The sequence below is a fragment of the Acinonyx jubatus genome, chromosome B4 (genome assembly GCF_027475565.1).
Source record: "Acinonyx jubatus isolate Ajub_Pintada_27869175 chromosome B4, VMU_Ajub_asm_v1.0, whole genome shotgun sequence".
Taxonomy (NCBI): domain Eukaryota; kingdom Metazoa; phylum Chordata; class Mammalia; order Carnivora; family Felidae; genus Acinonyx; species Acinonyx jubatus.
Window position 1 is genome coordinate 33849377 of NC_069387.1, and position 26714 is coordinate 33876090.

Genomic DNA, 26714 nt, shown 5'->3' on the forward strand with positions numbered 1-26714 from the left:
AGATCATGATCTGAGCCAAAGTCAGATGCTTAACTAACTGAGCCACCCAGGCACCCCTGGGAGAAAAATTTCAAAAGACACACCTGATAAAGAACCATTACCCAAAATATACAAAGAACACTTTTTTAAAATCCAAGTTAGTTAACACATTGGGTAATAATGATTTCAGGAATAGAATTCAGCGATTCATCACTTACATATAACACCCAGTGATCATCCCAACAAGTGCCCTCCTTAATGCCCATCACCCATTTAGGCCATTCCCTCAACCTGCCAGCAACCCTCAATTTGTTCTCTATATTTAAGAGTCTCTTATGGTTTGTTTCCCTCTCTGTTTTTTATTTTTTTTAACGTTTATTTATTTTTGAGACAGAGAGAGACAGAGCATGAACGGGGGAGGGTCAGAGAGAGGGAGACACAGAATCTGAAGCAGGTTCCAGGCTCTGAGCTGTCAGCACAGAGCCCGACATGGGGCTCAAACTCACAAACCTTGAGATCATGACCTGAGCCGAAGTCGGCCGCTTAACCGACTGAGCCACCCAGGCACCCCTCCCTCTCTGTTTTTATCTTACTTTTGCTTCCCTTCCCCTATGGTCACCTGTTTTGCTGTTTCTTAAATTCCACATATGAGTGAAATCATATGATATTTGACTTTCTCTGACTTATTTCGCTTAGCACAATATCTCTAATTCTATCCATGTTGTTGCAAATGGTAAGATTTCGTTCGTTTGGATCCCAAATAATATTCCATTGTGTAGAAACATATACCATGTCTTCTTTATCCATTCTTCAGCCGATAGACATTTGGGCTCTTTCCATACTTTGGCTATTGCTGACAGTGCTGCTATAAACATTGGGGTGCAGGTGCCCCTTCGAATCATCATGTTTGTATCCTTTGGATAAATACCTAGTAGTGCAATTGCTGGGTTTTAGGGTAGTTCTATTTTTAATTTTTGAGGAACGTCTATACTGTTTTGCAAAGTGGCTGCACCAGTTTGCATTCCCACCAGAAGTGCAAAATGGTTTCTCTTTCTCCTCATCCTTGCCAATATCTGTTGTTGTCTGAGTTGTTAATTTTAGCCATTCTAGCAGGTATGAGATGGTATCTCATTGTGGTTTTGATTTGTGTTTCCATGATGATGGGTGACGTTGAGCATCTTTCCATGTGTCTGTCTGTTAGCCACCTGGATGTCTTCTTTGGAAAAATGTCTATTCCTGTCTTTTGCCCATTTCTTCACTGATTATTTGTTTTTTGGGTGTTGAGTTTGAAAAGTTTTTTATACATTTTGGATATTAACCCTTTATCTGATATGTCATTTGCCACTATCTTCCTATCTTCTCTCATTCCATCAGTTGCCTTTTAGTTTGGTGATTGTTTCCTTTGCTGTGCAGAAGCTTTTTATCTTGATGAGGTCCCAATAGTTCATTTTCGCTTTGGTTTCCCTTGCCTCTGAGGACATATCAAGTAAGAAGTTGCTGCGGCCAAGGTCAAAGAGGTTGTTGCCTGTTTTCTCCTCTAGGATTTTGATGGCTTCCTTGTGTTACATTTAGGTCTTTCATCCATTTTGAGTATCTTTGTGTATGGTGTAAAGAAGCAGTCCAGGTTCATTCTTCTGCATGTCACTGTCCATTTTTCCCAACACTGTTTGCTGAAGAGACTGTCTTTTTTCCACTGGATATTTTTTTTTAATTTATAATGTTTATTTATTTTTGAGAGAGAGACAGAGTGTGAACAGGGGAGGGGCAGAGAGAGAGAGGGAGACACAGAATCTGAAGCAGGCTGCAGGCTCTGAGCTGTCAGCACAGAGCCTGACACAGAGCCCGAACCCATGGACTTGGTGATCGTGACCTGAGCCAAAGTCGGATACTCAACCGACTGAGCCACCCAGGTGCCCCTCCATTGGATATTCTTTCCTGCTTTGTCTAAGATTAGTTGGTCATATGTTTGTGGTCCATTTTGGGGGTTCTCTATTCTGTTCCATTGATCTGAATGTCTGTTTTTGTGCCAGTACCATACTGTCTTGATGATTACAGCTGTGTAACACAGCTTGAAGTCTGGAATTGTGATGCCTCCAGTTTTGTTTTGTTTTGTTTTTTTTTTTTTCAACATTACTTCGACTATTGAGAGTCCTTTCTGGTTCCACACAAATTTTAGGAATGTTTGTTCTAGCTCTGTGAAGAACGCTGGTGTTATTTTGATAGGGTTGCACTGAATATGTAGATTGCTTTGGGTAGTATTGACATTTTAACAATATTTTTTCTTCCAATCCATGAGCATGGAATGTTTTTCCCATTTTTTGTGTCTTCTTCAATTTCTTTCATAAGCTTTCTATAGTTTTGAGTGTACAGATTTTTCACCTCTTTGGTAAGGTTTATTCCAAGGGTTTATTACGGGTTTTGGTGCAACTGTAAATGGGATCAATTCCTTGATTTCTCTTTCTGTTACTTCATTATTGGTATAGAAATGCAGCTGATTCCTGTACATTGATTTAATATCCCATGACTTTGCTGAATTTATGTATCAGTTCTGGAATTTTTTTGGTGGAGTCTTTTGGGTTTTCCACATAGAGCATCATGTCATCTGTGAAGAGTGAAAGTTTGACTTCCTCCTTGCCGGTCTGGATGCCTTTTATTTCTTTTTGTTGTCTGATTGCTGAGGCTAAGACTTCTAACACTATGTTGAATAACAGTGGTAAGAGTGGACATCTCTGTCGTGTTCCTTAGGGGGAAAGCATTCCCATTGAGGATGCTATTAGCTGTAGGTCTTTCATATATGGCCTTTGTGATCTTGAGGTATGTTCCTTTTATCCCTACTTTGTTGAGGGTTTTTATCAAGAAATGATGCTATATTTTGTCAAATACTTTTTCTGCATCTATTGAGCAGATCATGTGGTTCTTATCCTTTATTTTATTAATGTTATATATCACATTGATTGATTGCAGATATCAAACCAGCCCTGCATCCCAGCAACAAATCCCACTTGATTATGGCAAATAATTCTCTTAATGTATTGTTGGATCTGGTTTGCTAGTATCTTGTTGAGAATTTTTGCATCCATGTTCATCAGGGAAATTGATCTGTAGTTCTCCCTTTTAGTAGGGACAAAGAACTCTTAAATAAGAAAAAAAATGGGGCCCCTGGGTGGCTCAATCAGTTAAGCGTCTGACTTTGGCTCAGGTCATGATCTCATGGTTCGTGGGTTTGAGCCCTGCATCAGGCTCTGTGCCTAATTCAGATGTCTCTCTCTCTCTCTCTCTCTCTCTCTCTCTCTCTCTCTGCTGCTGCTGCTGCTCCTCCATTCACACTCTGTCTCTCTCTCAAAAATAAACATAAAAAAAAAAGAAACAACCTGATTTTTTTTTTCTCATTAAACTTTTGTTTTAATGGGTCTCAAAATTCTGCGACAGATTTTTGGTCAAGTTGTTTCCATTAAAAAGTACTGGTTTTAAAAACTAGTAACTTAAAACTGCCACACACACATACAAAACAAATGGCCCACAAAACATTCTTCATTCCTTCTGAAGGTTTTACAATGCACTTGCTATCATTAACCATTCTTTTACTATTAAACTCAAATGGCCAATTGACACAAAACAGTTCTGAGACCGTTCTTCCACCACTGATTGAGACTGGAGTGGCAGAGATAATATTCATTTAGTCTTCTGAGCTTTTTGGGAAGACTTGGTGACTTGCCAGCTCCAGCCGCCTTCTTATTCACTGCTTTGATGACACCCACAGCAACCACCTCATATCACGAATAGCAAAATGGCCCAGGGGAGGATAGTCAGAGAAGCTCTCAAGACACACAGGCTTGCCAGGAACCATATCAACGATGATAGCATCACCAGATCTCAAGAACTTGGGACCATCTTCCAGCTTTTTTCCAGAACGACGATCAGTCTTCTCTTTCAGCTCAGTGGACTTGCAGGCAATATGAGCTGTGTGACCATCCACCACAGGTGCATATCAAGTGCTGATCTGGCCTGGATGGTTCAGGATAATCACCTGAGCTGTGAAGCCAGCTGCTTCCATTGGTGCATCATTTTGCTATCACCAGCGACACGGTCACGATGAACATCTTTGACAGATATGTTCTTGACTTTGAAGCCCACATTTTTCCCAGAAAGAGCCTCACTCAAAGCCACTCAAAGCTACATGGTGCATTTCAACAGACTTTCCTTCAGTTGTAACACTGACTGGAGCAAAAGTGACAACCATGCCTGATTTAAGAACACCAGTTTCCATTTGGCCCATAGGGACAGTACCAATACCACCAATTTTGTAGACATCCTGGAGGGGCAGACATAAGGGCTTGTCAGTTAGATGAGTTGGTGGCAGAATACAATCCAGAGCTTCAAGCAGTATGGTTCCACTGTCATTGCCATCTTTACGGGTGACTTTCCATCCCTTGAACCATGGCATGTTAGCACTTGGCTCCAGCATGTTGTCACCATTCCAACCAGAAACTGGCACAAATGCTACTGTGTTGGGGCTATAGCCAATTTTCTTAATGTAGGTGCTGACTTCCTTAATGATTTCCTCCTATCTCTCCTGGCTGTAGGGTGTCTCAGTGGAACCCATTTTGTTAACACCAACAATAAGTTATTTTACACCCAGTGTATAAGCTAGGTCATGCTCACAGGTCTGCCTATTCTTGGAGATACCAGCTTCAAATTCGCCAACACCAGCAGCAACGATCAGGACAGCAGAGTCAGCCTGAGATGTGCTTATAATCATATTCTTGATAAAGTCTTTGTGTCCTGGGGCATCAATAATGGTCACATAGGACTTGCTGGTCTCAAATTTCTACAGGGAAATATCAATGGTGATATCATGTTCATTTTCAGCTTTCAGTTGATCCAAGACCCAGGCATACATGAAGGAGCCCTTTCCCATCTCAGCAGCCTCCTTCTTAAATTTTTCTAAAGTTCTTTTGTCAATCCTGTCACATATATAGATCAGATGACCAGTAGTGGTAGCCTTGCCCAAATCTACGTGTCCAATGATGATGATGTTGATGTGGGTCTTTTCCTTTCCCATTTTGGTTTAGGTTTAGAGGTGGTTTTCACAACACCTGCGTTCTGGCAACAAACCCACTGTGAGAGAAGCCAACCTGAGTTTAAAAATGGCCCAAACATCTTAACAGACACCTCACCAAAGATATACAGATGGCAAATAAGCATATGAATAGATGCTTCACATCATATGTCATCAGGAAAATGCAAATTAAACTAATGAGATATGGGGGTGCCTGGGTGGCTCAGTCGGTTAAGCATCCAACTTTAGCTAGGGTCATGATGTCACAGTTTGTGAGTTGGAGCCCTGTGTTAGGCTATGTGCTGACAGCTTGGAGCCTGGAGCCTGGTTCAGATTCTGTCTCCCTCTCTCTCTCTCTGTCTCCCTCAAAAATAAATAAACATTTTTTTAAAAAGTATCAGATTCTTGGTTTTGGCTTAGGTCATGATCTCATGTTTCGTTGAGACTGAGCTCCGCATCAACCTTACACTGGGCGTGAAGCCCTTAAGATTTTCTCTCTCCCTCTGCCCTTCCCCTGTTCATGTATGTTCATTTTCCCTCTCAAAAAAAAAAAAAAAAAAGAAGTTTAAAACTTATGCCCACATAAAAACCTGCACACGGATGTTTGTAGCAGCTTTACTGATTAATTGCTAAAACTTGGAAGCAACCGAGATCTCCCTCAGTAGGTGAATGGATAAATAAACATCCAAAGGAGTGCTAAAAATTCAATGCTAAAATGAGATGAGCTATCAAGCCATAATAAGAAATGGAGGAGGGGCACCTGGGTGGCTCAGTCAGTCAGGCGTCTGACTTCGGCTCAGGTCATGAACTCATGGTTCATGAGTTTGAGCCCTGCATCTGGCTCTGTGCTGACAGCTCAGAGCCTGGAGCTTGCTTTGGATTCTGTGTCTCCTTCTCTTTCTGTTCCTCCCCCACTTGCACTCTGTCTCTCTCTCCCTCTCTCTCAAAAATAAATAAAGGCTAAAAAAAATTAAAAAAATTAAAAAAAACACATGGAAGAAACTTAAATGCACTTACTAAGTTAAAGAAGCCAGTCTGAAAAGGCTACATACTGCATGGTCTCAACTGTCTGACATTCTGGAAAAGCAAAATCAAGGAGACAGTAAAAAGATCAGTGGTTGCCAGAGGTTAGGTGGGAGGGAGGGTCAAACAAGCGGAACACAGGATTTTAAGAACAGTGAAACTACTCTGTATATAATACTACAAGGGTGGATATGTCATTATACTTAATATTTTTAAATGTTTATTTTTTTGAGCTGTAAGCACAGAGTCTGACACAGAGCTCAAACTCACAAACCGTGGGATCATGACCTGAGCCGAAGTCAGACGCTTAAATGACTAAGCCACCCAGGTGCGCCAGATATATGTCATATTATAAATTTGTCCAAATTATGGAATATACACCAAGTAAACTGCAATGTAAACTATGGTCTCTGGGTGACAATGATGTTTCCATGGAGGTTCATCAGTTGCAACAAATGTACGACTCTGGTGGGAGATGTTGATAATGGGGAAGGCTATGCATGTGTACAGATAGTATATGAGAAATCTCTGTAAATTCTGTTCAGTATTTCTGTGAACCTAGAACTGCTCTACAGTCTGTTTAAAAAAATTCAAACCAGTCATATTACTTCTAAACCTCAATAAAGTGTTCTTCTCAATACCAGTACAATGGAAAAATCATCTCAAATATACTGCAAAAACAATCACAAAACATAAATCATAGGAAAAAAAATTATCTGTAGAACTCTAAATGGCATTCATCCTAGGCATTTCTTTTTATAACTCAGAGAACAAAATATTACTGTCCTCTGCAAATTTATAAGCCCAAAGCCTTCATCTAACATATTATAGCTGCCATCACCTCCTCCTTCCCTGTAGGTTTTCAAAACTAGTTCCACTTTGAGAGCTAGGTAATTTGTTTTACCCTGATGTTGTATTCAAGTGGCTGAAGACAAACACATCACCCATGGAAATCATACTACAGACTTTATATAACTGACATGCAACTTCATGTAGACAATGACCATAATTGTCAATGACCTCTAGAAGAATGACCATTATGGTTTTAAGACCTGTCAATGTAACATTTAACACAAAGTACCTTAAAGGTGATTCATGTTGATACTTTGTATCAGAGGATACATTTTCATCAATTAGCTGAAAAAGCAATCTCTTGGTTTTAAACACACACACAAAAAACAGAGTGCTTAGACCTAACAATGTGAAATATAGATTGGGCATTCAAATTTAGAGATTAGAAACACATTTATAAATTGTTTAATATTAACAACTAGTTATTCATATTTTTGCTTTTTCTTTAGCACACACATTTCAGTTGAATAAAATACTCTCTGTAACAAATTATAATAACAAACAATATATACCAATACAACAATATACATCAATATACTACATCATAATAAAACTGAAAATGGAGAAGGGAATGAATAACATCCCCTGTATTTTGTTTCTTCCCTTGTTGTAAAACACCATATAAGTGAGGAAGATTCCTGAGTGGAGCTACCCATGAACAGCAGCAATGGCAATGATAATGGCAATGAGGAAAATGGGGGGCTGGCTCATGTACTTTCCTCATCCTCTATCTACCATGGAGACATGGAGGAGATTCTTTTGAATGCACAACAGGAATTAGGACAGAGCAGTTTAAGAGGAAGTGATTACTGTGACAGCCCTTCCCCATAAGAAGATGAGCAGATTTTTTGTTTGATGTAGAAATGCACAGCAGCAGAGACCACAGCTCTCAGTCAGAAGTAATAAAAGAAAAGAAAGAAGTTGATGCTTTGAAGGAAAGTATAGACTGTATGTCTGACTGATCCTGTAGGCCTGAAACCATTCCCCTGGGGAGTTAGTTCCTCTTCAGGCACTCTCTGTATCTTTTAAGCATGAGGAAAAGAAAAAACAGGAAGAAGAGGGGTATTTTCTCTGCACACTCTCTTCATTCCATCTCCCTTCCTCATGTTTTGTCTTTGGAGCTAGGCATCTATACTGAAAATAACTGAGCACACCTCTGCTAGAACCTACTGAGGAAAAGAAAAGGCCCCTGAAAAGTGTGAGACCTGTGAAGTAGTGTATTATCATAGTAGTTTACTTGAACTTGAGACCATGACAAGCCTGACCCAACCTACCACCCTATTTTTACATATCCAAGTTCCAGTAACTTTCAAATCCAGTATTTTATTCAAACTCTGTTGAGGCATTTTACTAACCTCATTCCCTCTTTAGCCTATGACACTTTAGAATTTCCTAGCAGTTGGCTGCTGTCTAGCAAGGGCTTCTTTTCCCACAAATGCCACCAATAGATTAAAATTTTGGCAACAATGTTATTGTCTTTTATTACCACCAGACTAAGACCTGCATCATTCATGGTATAAATTTTACTCCTGCAATGTAACTACCACCTATTTCTTAAAACGAAATCAGGTTAGCAAATGATAAGATGCTTTGTTGTTTTACTTTGTTTTGTTTTTCAAGACAAAGGCAAGCTTCTCTAAGTTTGAATTTACAGTTATTAAAAAAGAAAAGAGGGGCACCTGGTTGGCTCAGTCAGTAGAGAGTATATGACTCTTAATTTTGGGGTTGTGGGTTCCAGCCCCACATTGAGCCTAGAGCTTACTTAAAAAAAACAAAAACAGGGGTGCCTGGGTGGCTCAGTCAGTTGAGCATCCGACTTCGACTCAGGTCATGATCTCACAGTCTGTGAGTTCGAGCCCCGCATCGGGCTCTGTGCTGACAGCTCAGAGCCCGGAGCCTGTTTCAAATTCTGTGTCTCCCTCTCTCTCTGACCCTCCCCCATTCATGCTCTGTCTCTCTCTGTCTCAAAAATAAATAAACGTTAAAAAAAAATTAAAAAACAAAACAAAAACAAACAAGACATATACACACAAATATCCAGGGCAATAAAAAAATATTTTAAACCAAAAACTAAGAAGAAATTAAGATATAATAAAATGGAAAGGGAGATACAACTCCATACATTGTAAAGATTAAAAGAAAGGATTTTTTTTTTTTTTTTTTTTTTTTTAAAGAAAGGCGGACTGCCACATGCAGCACCTCATTCAGATGTGTCTGGAGTCTTAGAAGCTTGACTACCATATGCTCTCCTACAAATGGAGCTTGAGAGCCTGTTTGGAGGCTCTAGCAGTGGAGTGCGGCCATTCCTACACCCTTGACAAAACGGTGTCTGGGAAGATCATCCTCTTCAACCCAGTGTGCAGCCTCAGGAAATGCACATGGAGCATTGAGGGAGGAGGGGAGATGGGCCTAGCCAGCTAGATCAGCCAAATCAGCCCTGGTGATCAATAGGGTGACAGATGTTGCAGCCAGATTGCCTTCCCATCCAAAAGAGAGGATATTTTTGAGACATTTAGAAATCTGTACGCTGGGGCACCCGGGTGGCTCAGTCGGTTTAGCATTCGACTCTTGATCTTGGCAGGTCATGATCTCATGGTTTGTGGGATCGAGCCCCATGTTATTAGCACAGAGCCTGCTTGGGATTCCCTCTCCCTCTCTCTCTGCCCCTCCCCTGCCTGCATGTACTCACCCTCTCTCTCTCTCTCTCTCATAAATAAACTTAAAAAAAAAAAAAAAGAAAGAAAGAAACTTGAATGCCACCAGGATATTTGATGAAGAAATCATTTTTAACTTTTTTGATGTGATAATGGTAGTGTAATTAAAAATAAAATCTTAAGTGGGGCGTCTGGGTGGCTCACTTAGCTGAGCATCCAACTTCGGCTCAGGTCATGATCTCACAGTCTGTGAGTTCAAGCCCTGTGTCAGGCTCTGTGCTGAAAGCTCAGAGCTTGGAGCCTGCTTTGGATTCTGTGTCTCCCTCTCTCTCTGCCCCTCCCCTGCTCATGCTCTGTCTCTACCTCTCTCTCAAAAATAAATAAGCATTAAAAAAAATTAAAAAAGAAAATAAATTCTTAAAACAAATAAAAATAAAAAAATAAAAATAAAATATTTATTTTTTAGACATACTGAAAAAATTTTTAATTCCGCTATACTTAAAATACAGTGCTGATTAAAGTGCACAATATAGTGATTCAATTCTATATATTACTCAGTGCTCATGATAAGTATACTCTTAATTTATCCTCCTCACCTATTTCACCCATCCCCCCACCTCCCTACATACTGAAATTTTTATAGCTAAAAGTATATGATGCCTAGATTTTGCTCCAAAATAATATTAAGAAGAGACATGACTAGGGTGTGAAAAAAGCATAACTGGCAATGTGTTAATGGCTGTTAGGGCTTAAATGATGGGGGTCATTATACTATCTTATCTATTTTCATACATGTTCAAAATTCTCCAACATAAAATGTTTATTAATTTATTTATTAATTAATGTTTACTTATCTATTTTGAAGGAGAGAAAGAGAGTGCAAACAGGAGAGGGGCAGAGAGAGAGAAAATCCCAAGCAGGCTCTGTGCTATCAGTGTAGAGCCAGACCCGGGGCTTGATCCAACAAACCACGAGATCATGAAAAGCTGAAATCAAGAGACCTGAGCTGAACTCGAGTCAGATGCTGAACTGACTGAGCCACCAAGACACCCTAAAATGTTTTTTAAAAGTAAGTGGTATAAGACAATTAAGAAATAAAAATCCACTGTATTCTCCTCCAAAAATAATAAATAAATAAATAAATAAATAAATAGGTATTATGAACAGCTCTATGCCAATAAATCTGAAAATCTAGGGATAATATCCAGAAAAATTATCAAAAGTTGACAGGAAAAACCAGAAAACTTACCCCAAAGAAAACACCAGGTGATTTTGCAGGCATGATAAGGCACAATAAATTAAACCTCATATATACTATTCCAGAGTATAGAAAAAGAGGAAACACTCTTCTGTATATTTTACGAAGCTAGCATATCCTTAGGGGCGCCTATGTGACTCAGTTGAGCATCCGACTCTTGGTTTTGGCTCAAGTCATTATTAGGATGTCCCTGGAACCACAGTGGAAGGGACAGCCATCTCGCCAGTGCAACCCAACGGAAAGCCCCAAGCGGCGCGCCAGAACGAACTGAAGGTCAACCAATCATCGAGCTCCAGCACAACCCAACGGAAAGCCCAAAGCTGTGCGCCAAAACGAATTGGAGGTCAACCAATCACCAAGCGACAGCACAACCTGGCGCAGAAAAAGGCCCACGTGGACCTAAACTGTGAACCGCTGCAGCTTAAAAACCCTACCCCACCACATCCGGCATGACTTCCCTGACTCCTCTCTCTCTCTCTCCCTCTCTCTCTCTCCCTGAGTCACGGAACCTCGCCCGAGACCTTAGTTCCCAATAAAGCCTTTGACTGCTAAAATTTCTTAGCCTCTGACTCCTGTCTTTACCCTGCCGGAAGCCTGACCCTAACAGTCATGATCTCACGGTTCCTGGGTTTGAGCCCCACACTGGGCTCGCTGTTATCAGTGCAGTGCAGAGCCTGCCTCAGATCTTCTGTCTCCCTCTCTCTCTGCTCTTCCACCACTCACATGCACATGCATGCACATATTCTCTCTCTCTCAAAAATAAACATTAAAAAAATTTTTTTAACTGAAGACATACAAGAAAATTACAAGCCAACCTCACTCATTTAGACTGATACAACTAAATGGTAAAATAATTAAAAGCACTCATTTTAACATCAGGAAAAAGACAAGGATGAGTTTTAATACCAATTTCATTAATACTGTACTGGAGATTCTGATTAGTGCAATAAGTGTAATAAATAAATTTAAAAGAGACTTGTCAAGGAAAAAAATTATCATCATTCACAGACAGTACGATTTTCAAAGTAGAAGACCGACCCAAAGAAACCTGGAGATAAATAATGAGGATAATCATACAGTTCAACAAATTTGCTGGATATGAAATCAATATGGAAAAGTCAATTTAATAAGGGTACCATAGCTGAGTAAGATATCAACACTAGGGAAAACTGGGTGGAGGATATACAGGAACACTTTACACAGTTTTGTGAATCTAAACTTATTACAAAATAATCTTATTTTAAAAGATTACAAATGATTTTAAAAATTAAGAAGTCTGACAATATTAAGTATTAGAGAAGATGAAGAGCAACAAAAAATTCTTATGTACTGCTGACAGAGCGTACGTTGGAAAACCACTTTGGAAAACACTTTGGCATTATCATGTAAACTGAACATGTCTATACTCTTAGACCCAGAAATTCTACTCCCAAGTATATACTCAGACAAACTCGTATACATATGTATAACAATGTTCATAACAGCAATATTTGTCATAGCAAAAAGGTGAAAATGTCTACTGACAAGATAATAGATAAATAAATTATGTAATATATTTAAACAACGGAATACCAAACACCAGCCAACACATTAACCTAGATCATATATTCTCAGTGTGGATGATTTTGAGGGTTAAAACTGGTTTGGCAAGATGGGGGAATCTTAGGTATTACAATCGCTTGTGGCCCTCCAGAAGGCAACAGTACATAAATACACTTAGATCTATGGTATTAAAATTTCATGGGAAAGGAGGGAGATGATTAGGATACAAATGTCTAAAAAAGGATCCATAGGGGACTGAGAAAGAAAAAAATAATTCAGAAACAATGACCTAGGACAGTCTCAAGAATGTAACACTGCGTGAAAAAAAAGCAAGTTTAGAAAAATACATTTAATGTGGTATTATTCACATAAAGTTAAAAATGTACAAAGTAATATATTGTCTAGGTATGTGTGGTATATATAATATACATATATACACATATATACATGTATACATTATATATATTATATATACCTCATTATATATATTATATATACTATACATAATTAATATTATATATATTATATATTTTATAATATATTATATATATTATATATACCTCATATATACGTATCCTCATTATATATATATATACATGGCTAAGCTATAAAAAAAACAAATTTCAGAATAGAAGCTATCCTTGTAGAAGCATGCTGGAATCTAGGAGGGGCACATGAAAGGATCCAAACATGTTTGCTGTGTTCTTTTCTTCAAATGAGCTGGCAAATACATAGGCGTTCACTTTATTATTCCTCTTAATTATTTATATGTTTTTTGTTAGTACAAAATGTTTCATAATTAGAACCACTTAAAAGAACTATTTAAAAACACCACCTATCACATTACTCTAAGTAAAATATTAATAGCAAAACTGTATTAATAGTCTTGCTTTGCTATCATCACGCAATCAATATTAAATAATATTAAATGATAATATTGATATTAAACCTATGTTGATAAAAACAAGCACCATGAGTAGCTTAACCTTTTTTTAAAGATAAGAAAACACACAACAGCTCATACCCAGCCACCTTGTTGAATGATGTACTCTGCAGCATAGTCCTCCAGGTATGTCACACCAAACTGCAGCAATGCACTCAGAGGCTCTTGACCACGTCTTGTCAACTCCAAAAGCATTTGTTGTAGCAAAATCAGAGGCACCAAAATCTTCAATGCAAAGATGAGAGAGTAAAAAACAAACAGAAATTCTTATAATTCATTTTATATGTTGACTACTAGAAAATGATACTTGGATGCATCATTATAGAATCTCACTTTTATCACAATAAAGGAATAAAACATTGACCCCCTACTAGAATGTCTGTGAATACTGCATGTAGATTTTTATACCATAGGGTGGTGGAAATTATCATTATATGAAAATAACTGGGCTCCTGTGAATGTGTGTTTTTGTGAAACATGTACAGGAAATTCACTGAAAGTATTATTTATAATAGCAAAAGACTGAAAACAACCCAACAGGGACTGGTTAAATCAATTTTGGTAAAATATTATATAGTTGTTAAAAAGAATTAGATTATTTACTGCCCAATCACCAAGACTTATTTTCAGTGAGAAAAGTTACAGGAGAGTGTGTATAATAATGGTACATTTGTGTTTAAAGCGCGCGCACGCACACACACACACACACACACACACACACACACTTGCATAATCCTATAGTATCTCTGGAAAAATATATAAAAAACTGGTAACAGTGGCAGTCTAAGAAAAGAAGGAAGTAACTGGTGATAGGGTAGGAAAATAGTTTTCAGTACGTTTCTCTCTGTACTTATTGCATTTTGTACCATGTTCTTTTATTATCTATTTGAAAATAAAAACTTTCAAAATTATCAGCTATTTTATAAAAAGTCATCAAAAATCTAAGGAGGTATTATTATCATTCCAAATAACCTTATTGCTCAATATTTAAAAACCATCAAATTTATAACAGAGTCGTGCTAGAGTCCCTTGCCTTCCAAAAACAGCTGCACACTGAAAAGAACAAACCATTTTCAATTAACCATCTGCATGCAATCCCTTTAGTCTAAAACATCAAGAAGGCTCCACATTCCTGGAAAAGGAATGCAAAAGGAAATGAAACCAATTCCAGTTCCTTATTACTGAATTGCCAAGGTAATAACTGAGGATTAACAAAATATTTCTGCAGAAGAGGACAAACAGAAAAGACAATGAGTTTATAGCCTTACTAATATTCTTTGGCTTTCAAGTAAAAGTAGTCCTGAGGGAATCTATTTCAAAGACTGAAAGAAAGAATGCAACAAACACATATCTTCCTTTTTTAATATTGTAAAAGAACTCCAGTCCAAAATATACTTAAAAACCCCTTCTTAACACTAATGGAGAGGTATAGGGCTAATAGGGCTATAAAGAATATATATATTAGGCTTTCTTCACAATTAGAAAACATGTCATACTATTAAAAACAAAAAAAAACCACCCAAAAACCTATTGTTCATCTAGATCCAGTATTTTGTCTTAGCAGAAGCAGTAAGGTACAGCTTGTTGATCAGTCTGACTTAGATCATATCAACTTCAAAGGCCTGCGATGTTCTGTACCTCAAAACATTCTAAATTCCCCTAATAATCTACAAATATGAAATATTTTAAAGTTATTCATATTTAAGCTCTATTATGTCTTAGGGAAATGAGTTGTAAACACTTTATGCTTGCTATATAATACTTATTTTTATTTGTTCCAAATTTATCTTTCATATATCAAAAAGTAGATGCCCTAGTTTTACCATGTAATCGTCTAGAGATAAATCTGTAATCCTCTTTCACTACTGTCTTAATTTCAGTCCTTAATCATATTACCTCTCGTTCACTATATTTTTTAGGCTGAAATTTACTAATCTTTTAGTCTGTTCTTCACATGGCCATTCTTCCATTGCTTTAATCATTTAAGTTATTCCTTCCCAGATCTTCTCCAACCCAATTATATCTTTCTTGCAACTCAGTAACCAGAGTGCAGAAATGTTATTTTATAGGACTAACAAATTCTAATTGTAACACTCTTGGTGATACATGCTCTATTTTACCTATTTGACATACTATCTTCAAGGACCTATGTGGGGACTTCCAAGCCCACTATCTTTTATGTATAATTTAGATGGTCTTAATATAGTTAAACTCACTTGCCCTGTAATTTTTGTGATCACACACAAAACTTCATGAGTTATTTCTACAACCAATTCCATCAACTTGGCAACGTACTATCGGCAATACTTACCACCTTATACCTGATAGTTTTTTTTGCATTCCCCCTCCCACAGTACTAAAGAAAGTGTTTTAAAAAAAACCTGGATCCCCAAGCATCCATACCTAGAAGGTCTCCACTATTCATATCTCTAGGACTCAAAAGCAACCAAATAGTCTTAGTCTTTGAATTCCTCTCTGTAAATCATTTCCTTGCTAAATGATAGTAATCCCCAAAAACATAGAAGTTATTTTTTCCTCTAATAACTTTGGTAAAGAAATGCTCAAGCAATTTTGACCAACAAAAAGGAATACCTCCATTTACTGTCTCCTCATATGTACTACATGGCACCTTCCTCCAATAGGTTAGACTTTGCTAACAACATTATCTTTTTATTAAAGAATATATGAGCTTGCCTGGTGCAGAAATAAAATATACTAGTTTACAGCGTCAAGGGTCTCTTCCAGGAGAATAGATATTTGTGATTATAAAATACATATTTTGATCCATCAATCTACTATTCAGTAACCATGCTATAACTTAACAATTCTAATAAATGTCATATCCCACAAATTTTATCTGTATCTAATCAATTGATTAGGTTTGAATGTTTGTCCTATCTACCTCAAAATAAAATTTGAGACTACCAGGCATTATGTATCACACAGTGTAATGCAACAGGAAATAGGGAACACGACCAATGAAGTATTCTTGCCAAAAACATTAAACCTAAATATGATTAGGCTTCTAGATCTACCTACCAAGGGAAAGGAAATATAGATACAGAAGAACGTTAAGTGACATCTCAATGATGTCAATAAAATCCAGAAAGTAGGAAATTTAAGAGAAATAACTTGTAAGTAAAGAAAAACACAAGAGGGAGGATAAGCCTACATATTAAAAGACACTTAAGTCACATGTTACATGATCACATTTACATGAAATATCCAGAATAGGTAAATTTAAAAAGACAGTAATGTTGCCAGGGGCTGAGAGGAACAGGAAATGGAGAGTAACTACTACTAAGTACTGGGTTTCTTTATGGAAAGATAAAAACGTTCCAGAATCAGATGGTAGAAATGACTGTACAGCTCTGTGAATGTACTAAAAAAATACCACTGAACTATATACTTTAAAATGGTAAATTTTATGGTATGAATTATATCCGAATTTTTTTTTAAAAGTAAAGACGAGAATTATCAACCAAATGCAATGCATGGGCCTTGTTTGGATCCCAATTCAAACAAATCATCTTAGAAAAATACCTTTAAGAGACAAGTGGAAAATTTTGAATACTGAATAGATTATGTGATGACAGAATTACTGTTCATATTTTGAGGTAAAATAGTGGTATTATCAGTTGGTTAAAAAAAGGGATATATCATCCTTAAAATACATATTAACATATTTTTGAAAAAAATGATATTTAGGAGAGGCGTCTAGGAGGCTCAGTCAGTTAAGCATCTGACTCTTGATTTAGGCTCAGGTCATGATCTCATGTGAGATCAAGCCCCGTGCCAGGCTCTGCACTGACAGCACAGAGACTGTTTGAGATTCTCTTTCTCCCTCTCTCTTTTCCCCACCCCTGCTCATGCACCCATATGCTCTCTCCTTCTCTCTCAAAATAAATAAATAAAAACTTTTAAAAAATATTTTTAAAAAATGATTTCTAGGGTCTACTTCAAAGTAATCTGTGGGGAGAGTGAGAAGAGTATGGGGGAAATAGATGAAACAAGACCAGCCATATGTTGATACTTATTGAAGCTGAGTGATTTTGCGTATGCTTGAAATTTTAATAATAAAGATTTTAAATATTAGTGATTAAATATGCCACTAAAAATTAACCAAGGCAAATATATTTATTTTTATTTTTGCTATTACTTTTCTAGTTTATTATACTATGAACAGTACATACTAACACTATAGCTGGTTCTCTTTTTACAGTTACAATGTTTATTCTATTTTATTATTATTATTTTTTAAAGATTTTTTTTTAAGGTTTATTTAATTTTTTTGAGAGAACGCGTGTGTGAGCAAGGGATGGGCAGAGAGAGAGGAGACACAGAATCTGAAGCAGGCTCCAAGCTCTGAGCTGTCAGCACAGAGCCCAATGTGGGGCTCAAACTCACGAACTGTGAGATCATGACCTGAGCTGAAGTTGGATGCGTAACTGACTGAGTCACCCAAGTGCCCCTAAATATTTTGTTTTTAAGTAATCTCTACACCCAATGTGGGGCCCAAACCCATACCCCTGAGGTCAAGAGTCGCACGCTCTACCAACTGAGCCAGCTAGGTGCCCCTACAATGTTTAGTTTAACAAAAAGGATATAAGGAGAGTGAGAAAAATAGAAGGCAGTAAGATAAGATATAAAGTGTGGTGTATCTCTGGATGTCATTTACACTCAAGGTCGAAAAATACAGTGATTATGAATGTGCCATAACCAGTTATGGAATTTTACAAGTAACATAATTATAGTTAGCAGTCCAATGGCACACGCACTTGAGCATAACTGTATTTCTGGCAGAGTCTATACCCCCAAGAAAAGGCAAAGCTAAGCATTTCAAGGCTTTTTCTCTTCGATGGTTGTGTTCTTTTTTCCTCAGAAGCAGATAAGTACATAGGGAAAAAACAATAGCCATGTAGGGGTGGTGGAGAGAAATAAAAGAACGTATAATTTGGAAATAATTACTACATATTATTTAATATTTTGGCACATATTTCAATTATTTTTCTAGGCATACACATACCTACATTTTTTTTAAGTTTATTTATTTATTTTGAGAGAGACAGAGACAGCGCAAGTCGGAGAGGGGCGGAGAGGGGCGGAGAGGGGCAGAGAGAAGAGACCGAGAATCCCAAGCAGGCCTGGCACTGTCAGCGCTGAGGAACCCAACTGTGAGATCATGGCCTGAGCCAAAACCAAAGGTCGGATGCTTAAATGACTGAGCCACCTAGGCGCCCCATACATACCTACATTTATATATGTACTTTCTTTTCCTAAAGAATCATACTATTACACCACTGAATTTCCAAAGTGTACCAATTTTTCCTTTACTATGCTTCAAATAAATAGAAAAAATAGTTATAATATTGATCTTCAACTTTGCCATTCATGCTTGATGCACATTAGGCTAGGTATTCCGTTTGAAAGCATGAGCGTATCTAGGCCTTTGAATGGCATATGCCATTTCTGGGAAATGTATCTGTAGGCTAAGCATTGCTTTCTACAAATAAGTACCCCCTTGGTTTAAAAAGAAGAAATGCATATTGAAGTCGTTTCACGATTTGATTTGTTTGCCATTATAGGAAGCAAGCTGGTGCTAAGTATTTTTAAATGATTAAGTAAGCAAGCTTAACAGTAAATCTTCCTTCAGGAATGTGTATTAAAATTTTGGAATGGGTGAAAGACTTGGTAGGGGGAAAAAGTGGGTATGACTAAATGGATCTTTATTGCCCTATGATCTATCCTTTCTTTGAAAGTTTCTGAAGAAAAAGTGGAAAGATCATTTTGTTACATTCCTCCATTCTTGTTTTTAAAAGAACAAGTCTCAAGTCCTATAAATGGCTTGTATTGAATTTTCACATTTGAATTAAAGACTGTTAAACATGAAAAAAAAATAAACTATTAATACAGGTTTGTGACCAACATTTTTCCTCTTCTTTTGATATAAAGAGTATTCTACCAAGATGCTTTTAGAATCTGTGTACAGATAAACTGATATTCAGTTTATCCCTAATGTGGCATGCTCTGTGGACATTTTACTCTCTTCTCTCTGATGGATGTTTCATTTGAGCTTTCTTTACCTACCAGACAGCCATATTCTTTTCAGCCCTAGAGGACTTAATAGGAGAGTAATAATGGATTCAGCAGAGCAAGTAATACTCTAATTGGCATGCCTCATTTACATGAGGTATTCAAGCCACAGCCATGGCCTTTGGTCCAGATAAGAGACTAAAATGAAGCAGAGAATGGAAAAATCAGATGGGTGAAGACAAAATAATGAAGTCTGGGGTTTACTCAGATTTTTTTTAGGATAACCACAGGATCAAGGGGAGGAGAACATACAAGAATTGATTAACAGTCACTAGTCAAGAGTGACAGAAAGATAACATAAAATAGGGGAAGAAGGCTAGTAATATTAGGTAACTAAATATGTGTTATTTGATATACTAAGAAATATATCATAACTAAGCTCATTTTTATTTATATAACAAACAAATCTATTTCAAACATCCAAATAAGAGTGTTTTTTATTCCAAGAAAGGAAATAAAACAAACTTCTTAAATAAGTTATTTGTAGTTAAATAACATAGTAGAACCCCATCCATAATAGTGACTATTTGAGAACAAGTTCTTAGGTGTTAAATGTAATGTTAATAGTCACTGTTTACTGAGTGCTTACTATGGTGTCAGGCAATGTGCTAAATAAGCATTTAACTATATTATGTCATTTATATCTAGTAAAATTTATAAGTTGTTATTAGGTCCATTTTATGTATATGAAAGTTCAGATTTAGAGGGGTACCTGGCTGGCTCAGGCTCAGTTGGAAGAGCAAGCAACTCTTGATCTCAGGGTTGTAAGTTTCAGCCCCATGTTGGGTATAGAGATTACTTAAATAAATAACAATTAAAAAAAAACAAGAAAATTAAGATTTAGAGAGCTTAATGGACTGTCCAAAGATATGCATCTAGTCTGTGGCAAAGCTGATATTTGAAACAAGTCCAGTTACAAAGACTATGATGATAATTATTACACTATAATGTTTCTAAAGCCTGTATTATAAGGTGAATAAAAATAATACTCATCAATTAGGTAGTAAGGTCACATGATTGGACTCATACTATTAACAATTCTGAGTAGAGGGGCAGGGGTGGGGGGATGGGTTAAATAGGTGATGGGGCGGGGCACCTGGGTGGCTCAGCTGGTTAAGTGTCCAACTTCAGCTCAGGTCATGATCTCGTGGTTCATGAGTTCGAGCCCCACGTTGGGCTCTGTGCATAGAGTCTGGAGCCTGCTTTGAGTTCTGTGTCTCCCTCTCTCTCTGCCCCTCCCCCACTCATGCTCTGTCTCTCTCTCTCTCTCTCTCTCTCAAAAATAAACATTAAAAAAAATTTTTTTTAAATAGGTGATGGAGATTATATGGATATATGGAATTGTTGTCTGAAATAAAAACTTAAATTCAGAGTAGACGTGCCTATTTATAAAAGTAATTCTACTGAATTTTCTTATTCCTAGCACAATATCACTAAGGGCCACACTTCTTCCTGAGCTGAGCCTTCCTATATTGCATCCCCTGAGACTTTCTGCCTTTTCAAGGTGATAAATAGATAATACACTCTGAGATTATGGATAAGCAGTATGGTACAGTGGAAAAAACACTAAAGCTGGGATCAGAAGATCTGAGATCTCAGCTCTAGTGCTGGTTCCAATATTTCCTAACCAAGGGGTCCTGGACAATTCATTTAACTTTTTTCTCTGATTACTCACCTGATCTAACTAAGTAAAAAAATAACAAAACAAAAGGTAATAAAGTCCATTCTGCTCTCTGCAGAAGATGGTTGTAACGATCCAATGAGATGTGACATGAGATACCTTGTAAACATAAATGGTATTACTCATTTAAGAGAACCAGAGGAATAAAAAAACAAAAAAACAAAAGAGAGAGACAGAAAGAGAGAAAGAGAAAACCAGAAGAAGTGGTCTCCCATGTGAAGCTCTTATTCTTTTCTACTGCAAGACATACACACAGGGTAACAAATAACCACCTGGAGATAAATGTCATATCCAATATAGAAAAATGAAGAAATGATGGAAAATTGAGAACAGATAGGAAGAGCAGCACACTATGGGACACATATTTTTGGGCCAACCAAAAACTTGTAGCATTAACCAAAAAACCACTTTAATCAAAAACATCCACTTACACAATCGGATTTATGCATTAAATAATGAGCTCTAACAGTTTTCACTTCTATGACGTTAGCAATTTCTCCTGCACTTTATCAACACACTAAAATTTTGTAAGAGAAAAGATAATTTGGTTAATACCTTATTCCAGCCGCTGGCATGAACTGTGGTCTCCAGTGTACATTCCCGATATGCCTGATATGTCACTGGCCTGTAGAGATTTTTTTTTAAAAGTCTGGGTCACAAAGAAGGAAAATTCTAAATTTCCAGATGAATAAATATACAATCACTATTCTGCTGTTGAACTTTTTGCTAAAGTACCCAAGAATATATTCCACATATTGTTTTGTATGAGATGTGGCTTTTAACATTTGGTATGCATTTCTCTTCAATCACTCCCTATAGGCTGAGAGGTATGCTACCAGCTTGGGAAAGCAGTTAACAACACAGCAAGATAAACAATCACACTTTTAAAATAATTGAAACTTATCCAACAGGATTTCCATGTTGCAGATAAACAAACACTTGGGTTATTAAAATAAGATCAAATAGTAACAAAATGATCTCATTAATAAAATTAAAAGCACAAATTTAACTTTTTTAAAAGGCAAAAAATTTAAAACACTTAAAGATTAAAGACACATGTCACTGAAAGACTTCTCCAATTGAGGATATAAGGAGTTGGAATAAACTAGGGCAGTAAATGGAGCTCTATTTTTAACTTGGAGTCTTATGACATAAAATCCTGGAGGGCAGAGATAAGCCTTTCTGATTATTTCCATGTAACTTCTAGTCATACCAAAATCTCAAATCACTGAAGGATGACAACACTCACTAATTTATTGAGGGTTTTAGGCACTATGTGTAAGACATGGTTGGTTTCATGTACAAATTAACAACAACAAAAACACTTGTTACCAAGTAGCATATGAAAGCATCAATAGCTTGAATATTAGATTTAATAAAATTTACCTCCCCAACTTTTGTGGGCAAAGTATTAACATATATGTAAAAAAAGGAGAGGAATCTTGCTTTTTATAGGATTTTGAAATCCATTCCAAAGGTATTTCTACTCTGAATCTGGTCTGTGATCTCTTCAGCCTAAGAATATTTAATATTGATGATAGCTACCACTTATTGGTAGCCTACTGTTCAATTTTATATTTTTATATGTTTATATTTTATATTACCTATTATCATTTTACACATTAGGAAATTGAAGCTCAGAAAAGCGAAGAGACTATCCCCAATCCACACAGCTGGCAAGCAGCAATGTAGGAATTCACACCCAGCTAGCTCTGGGTCCAAAGGCCACACTATTCGTATTCTAATTAGGATTGTGACACATGACACAATAATGTCTAGACACTACATACAGCTAATGACCATTTGAAATGTGGCTAGTGACTGGGGCACCTGGGTGGCTCAGTTGGTTAAATGTCTGACTTCAGCTCAGGTCATGATCTCACGGTTTGTGGTTTCGAGTCCCACATAGGGCTCTGTGCTACAGCTCAGAGCCTGGAGCCTGCTTTGGGTTCTGTGTCTCCCTCTCTCTCTCTCTGCCCCTCCCCCACTTGTGCTCTGTCTCTCTCTGTCTCTCAAAAATAAATAAATGTAAAAAAAAATTTTTTTTAATTTGAAATGTGGCTACTGATGTATTGAAAATGCAATATGCACACTAGATTTCTAAGACTTAGTAAGGAAAAAAGAATGTAAAATAGCTCATTAATATTTTTATATTGAGTACATGTTAAAACTAATATTTTGAATATATTGGGTTAAATAAAATATATTAAAAATCTCAATTTTTAATATGGTTGCTAGAAAACTTTAAATTACATATATGTGATTTGCATTGTATCTATTGTACAGTGCTGGTCTACATACTTCAGAAAATAGTTCTGATGACACAGGTATCATTCTTTTATACAAGTCAATATCAAATTAATACTACAGTGATGCTGCAAGGAGGTAAGATGCATGGGTGACCTCTTTAATAAGATGTTATGTACTACCTTCCTGATATTACATTACCATTAAAGTAAGCTTAGAATTTTTTAGAAGCCCTACACTAAATACCAGGTAGTTATAAAACTTGAACTTGAACTTGATAGTTATAAAACTTGAACTTGATAGTCTACCTACCTATATTCTCCCTGAAGCTTTACTTGTGTATATCAGTCCCTTCACTTCCTTTCCTGAGCTGTTTGAGGCTGCTGTGGGTCACAGTAGTCCTTATTGGTAGTTTGTCTATCAGGCTAGAGTACTTTAGCATCCTTCAGAATGAAACATGATTTGAATCATTATATGTACACACATATATGCACATAAAAGATCCAGCAGATTAAAATATTCAAAGAAAATTTAATACATAGAAAAGCAAGTAGCTGAAAAATCAGCCCTATCTGATGAGCTATTTGAACAGAGCAAAGAAGAAAAAGGGGCAGGAGGAAACCTTTTCAAAATGCTGGTGCTTGACTCTACGAAGCGTTCTGGATTAACTTCCTACTTGAACAAAACTGTTTGGAGTAGATGGTATTTTCCACCTTAAATATTATTCTCACAAACCTGTTTAATACTTCTAGTCCATCATCAATTAGCTATTTTTAAGGTATTAGTAACAGAGCTTAACAACTTTCAAGAGTAAATTACTGAAAAAAATTTATTCATAAAGAAGCCAGACTCTGATTGGTACCAGAGGTACTGATTTAAAAAATAATTATGTCAAGGGCGCCTGGCTGGCTCAATCAGTGGAACGTGTAACTCTTTATCTCAGGGTTGTGAGTTAGAGCCCCACATTGGGTGTAGAGATTACTTAAAAATAAAATCGTAAAACAAACAAATAAATAATTATTTCAGTATTCAGGGTTTGGGCGAAAAAAAATCACCAAGTATTCACCTAAATGTGTATTTTAAAATATAATCTACTTTGCAGTGAGAAGATATCAGTATTTCCTCTAGATTATGAAAAGGATGCCAAAAAAAAAAATACTTTACCTATATAACACTGTTCTTCAGAGTGTTTATAATATCCCAGTAAAGTTGAAATTAATAGGTGGGGAAATTTAGACGTAGAAAGAAATGGTTTTCTTAAAGCCACTAATAGTTTATATCCAAGCTAGAAATACAATGTTTTCCCCTTCTACTACTCAGTTATTTTACTCCACATCCCAATAGCTTCTAAAAATTGTTTTGTTTTTGGCAAAACAGTAGGTTTCTTCAAATCTTACATTAACGCTTGATATATAAAATACATGAAAAGATAGCTATTCTGGTTTAAGAAGCAGGAGAAGGCCTAACAAGTTCCACCCACTCACCCCATCCCTTACCTTCTCAGGGCCCCTAAAGGCTCCACAGAACACTCTAAAAGCTACTGCTGTCCATCCAAATTTCCTATCTATTTTCTGACACCCATAATCTTCTCTTCACATTTATATAAAATTAAGAAAATCCAAACATGATTTTCATTTCAGTGTCCTACACGTAATTTGGATTTTTACATTTGCTCACGTCACCAGAATATGCAGAAACAAACTGAATTTTCCTTAAATGCAAAGTGCTTCTTTCTAATAAACAGTAACACACAAAGTTTGCCTACGTGAAAATAAGGAATTACCTTATAACAGTAATTTAGCATCTGAATTTTGACCCTTTTAGTGAAGAAACCAGTCTTCATCCTGTTTTAGATATCATTCTTCACTAAAACAAATTTTTTCTAATTCATACCAATTCCTTAATGATTCTCAGCAAAAATTAGAGGAAAAGAAATTTTGAGATTTACAATAAATGACTTGGTTCTATTTTAATATACTTTCACTAGGAGCTTCTTGCCTTTAGCTTTAATGATCAAAACCATAGTAGAGAAGTTCCCACTATAAAAACGTGGCAGTAGTTCCATGGACAAGCCCAAAGTTTAGCCACATTTGGGATACCTAAAATACTGATATGATGCTAACCCCATATTACAATGCATAAAGCCCTAACCCTTACATTTATGTTGGCCTCTAGACAGAATGGTAGTAAAAAGTGGTCAGGACAAGTGAAATAGCTTATATTTATATTTACAAAGCAGTTAAAGCATTTGTTGAAACCTGACAGGTCAACAAGGAAACACAAATGATCAATCAGCTGTTCCATGCTGGAACAGTTAAATTACCACTTTGATGTAAAAGTTGTCACTCAAAACACAGAGATGCTTTAGGAAAGCAAAAGAAAGAAAAAGTGAAGAAAAGTAGAAGAAGGGACACTGTTCATCTAAAACAAAGCCTTAACCAATCCAGTGCTGCCTGAGAGATCCAGAAACTACTTAGAGAACCACCTTCCCCCTCAGCAAGGGTAACTCACTGGCTGAGGAGCATCTGCAATGTCTTTTGTAGAGGCTCTTTCAGTTCCTGCGATACTTTTTCTCCAAGATGAGCCAAGCAGTCTTCCACTGAGCTTTCTGGGTTAGCAGGGCTGAACACGGGAGAAGTATGACGGTCAAAGCCTGTGCTGGTAAAGGCTGAAGACAGGGTAAAAGAAAAATCAATTTTAATACATAATATCAAAAGTTGTGCTACAGGGGGGGGTACCTGGGTGGCTCAGTCAGTTAAACATCCAACTCTTGATCTCAGCTCAGGTCATGATCTCACAGTTCGTAACATCAAGCCTTGAGTCAGGCTCTGCGCTGACAGCCAGGTCATGATCTCACAGTTCATAACATCAAGCCCTGAGTCAGGCTCTGCGCTGACAGCACGGAGCCTGCTTGGGATTTTCTCTCTCCCTCTCTCCCCCTTCTCTGCTTGCTTGCTCGCTCGCTCATGCTCTCTCTCTCAAGATAAATAAACATTTAAAAAAAATTTTAAAGGAAAGATTTTTATGGAAAATCTTAGTTTTAGGAGAAAAAAAAGACTAAACTGACATGCTAAAATACACAAGCCAATTTAGTATGTTACTACATACCAATTTCAAGTAAGAATGATAAATGAAAGACAACTCCTAGCTCTATCATCCCACTTTGTATGGTTTTTTTTTTTAATGTTTCTTTATTTTTGAGAGACAGAGGGAGACAGAACATGAGCGGGGAAGGGGCAGAGAGAGAGAGAGAGGGAGACACAGAAACCGAAGGAGGCTCCAGGCTCTGAGCTATGAGCATAGAGCCTGATGTGGGGCTCAAACTCACAAGCTGTGAGATCATGACCTGAGCTGAAGTCAGATGCTTACCCGACTGAGCCACC

General features: G+C 37.0%; 1 protein-coding gene and 1 pseudogene across 12 annotated transcripts in view; both read right to left on the bottom strand.

The window, feature by feature from the left end:
* Positions 1-26714, bottom strand: part of BCL2L13 (BCL2 like 13) — a 90552-nt gene that overhangs the window by 25536 nt on the left and 38302 nt on the right. For 5 of the 12 annotated variants that reach the window (XM_053225558.1, XM_027073873.2, XM_053225559.1 and 2 more), the window contains 3 exons: positions 25843-25999; positions 21640-21709; positions 13392-13535 (listed from right to left, as the gene is read on the bottom strand). In XM_053225558.1, coding sequence (XP_053081533.1) covers positions 13392-13535; positions 21640-21709; positions 25843-25999 — 371 coding nt within the window. Of the gene's footprint in view, positions 1-6055; positions 6088-13391; positions 13536-21639; positions 21710-23643; positions 23663-25842; positions 26000-26714 lie in introns of those variants that run through there. The other 7 variants (XM_053225560.1, XM_053225561.1, XM_027073876.2 and 4 more) reach the window with 6 other exon arrangements.
* Positions 3355-6046, bottom strand: LOC113603660 (elongation factor 1-alpha 1-like; annotated as a pseudogene).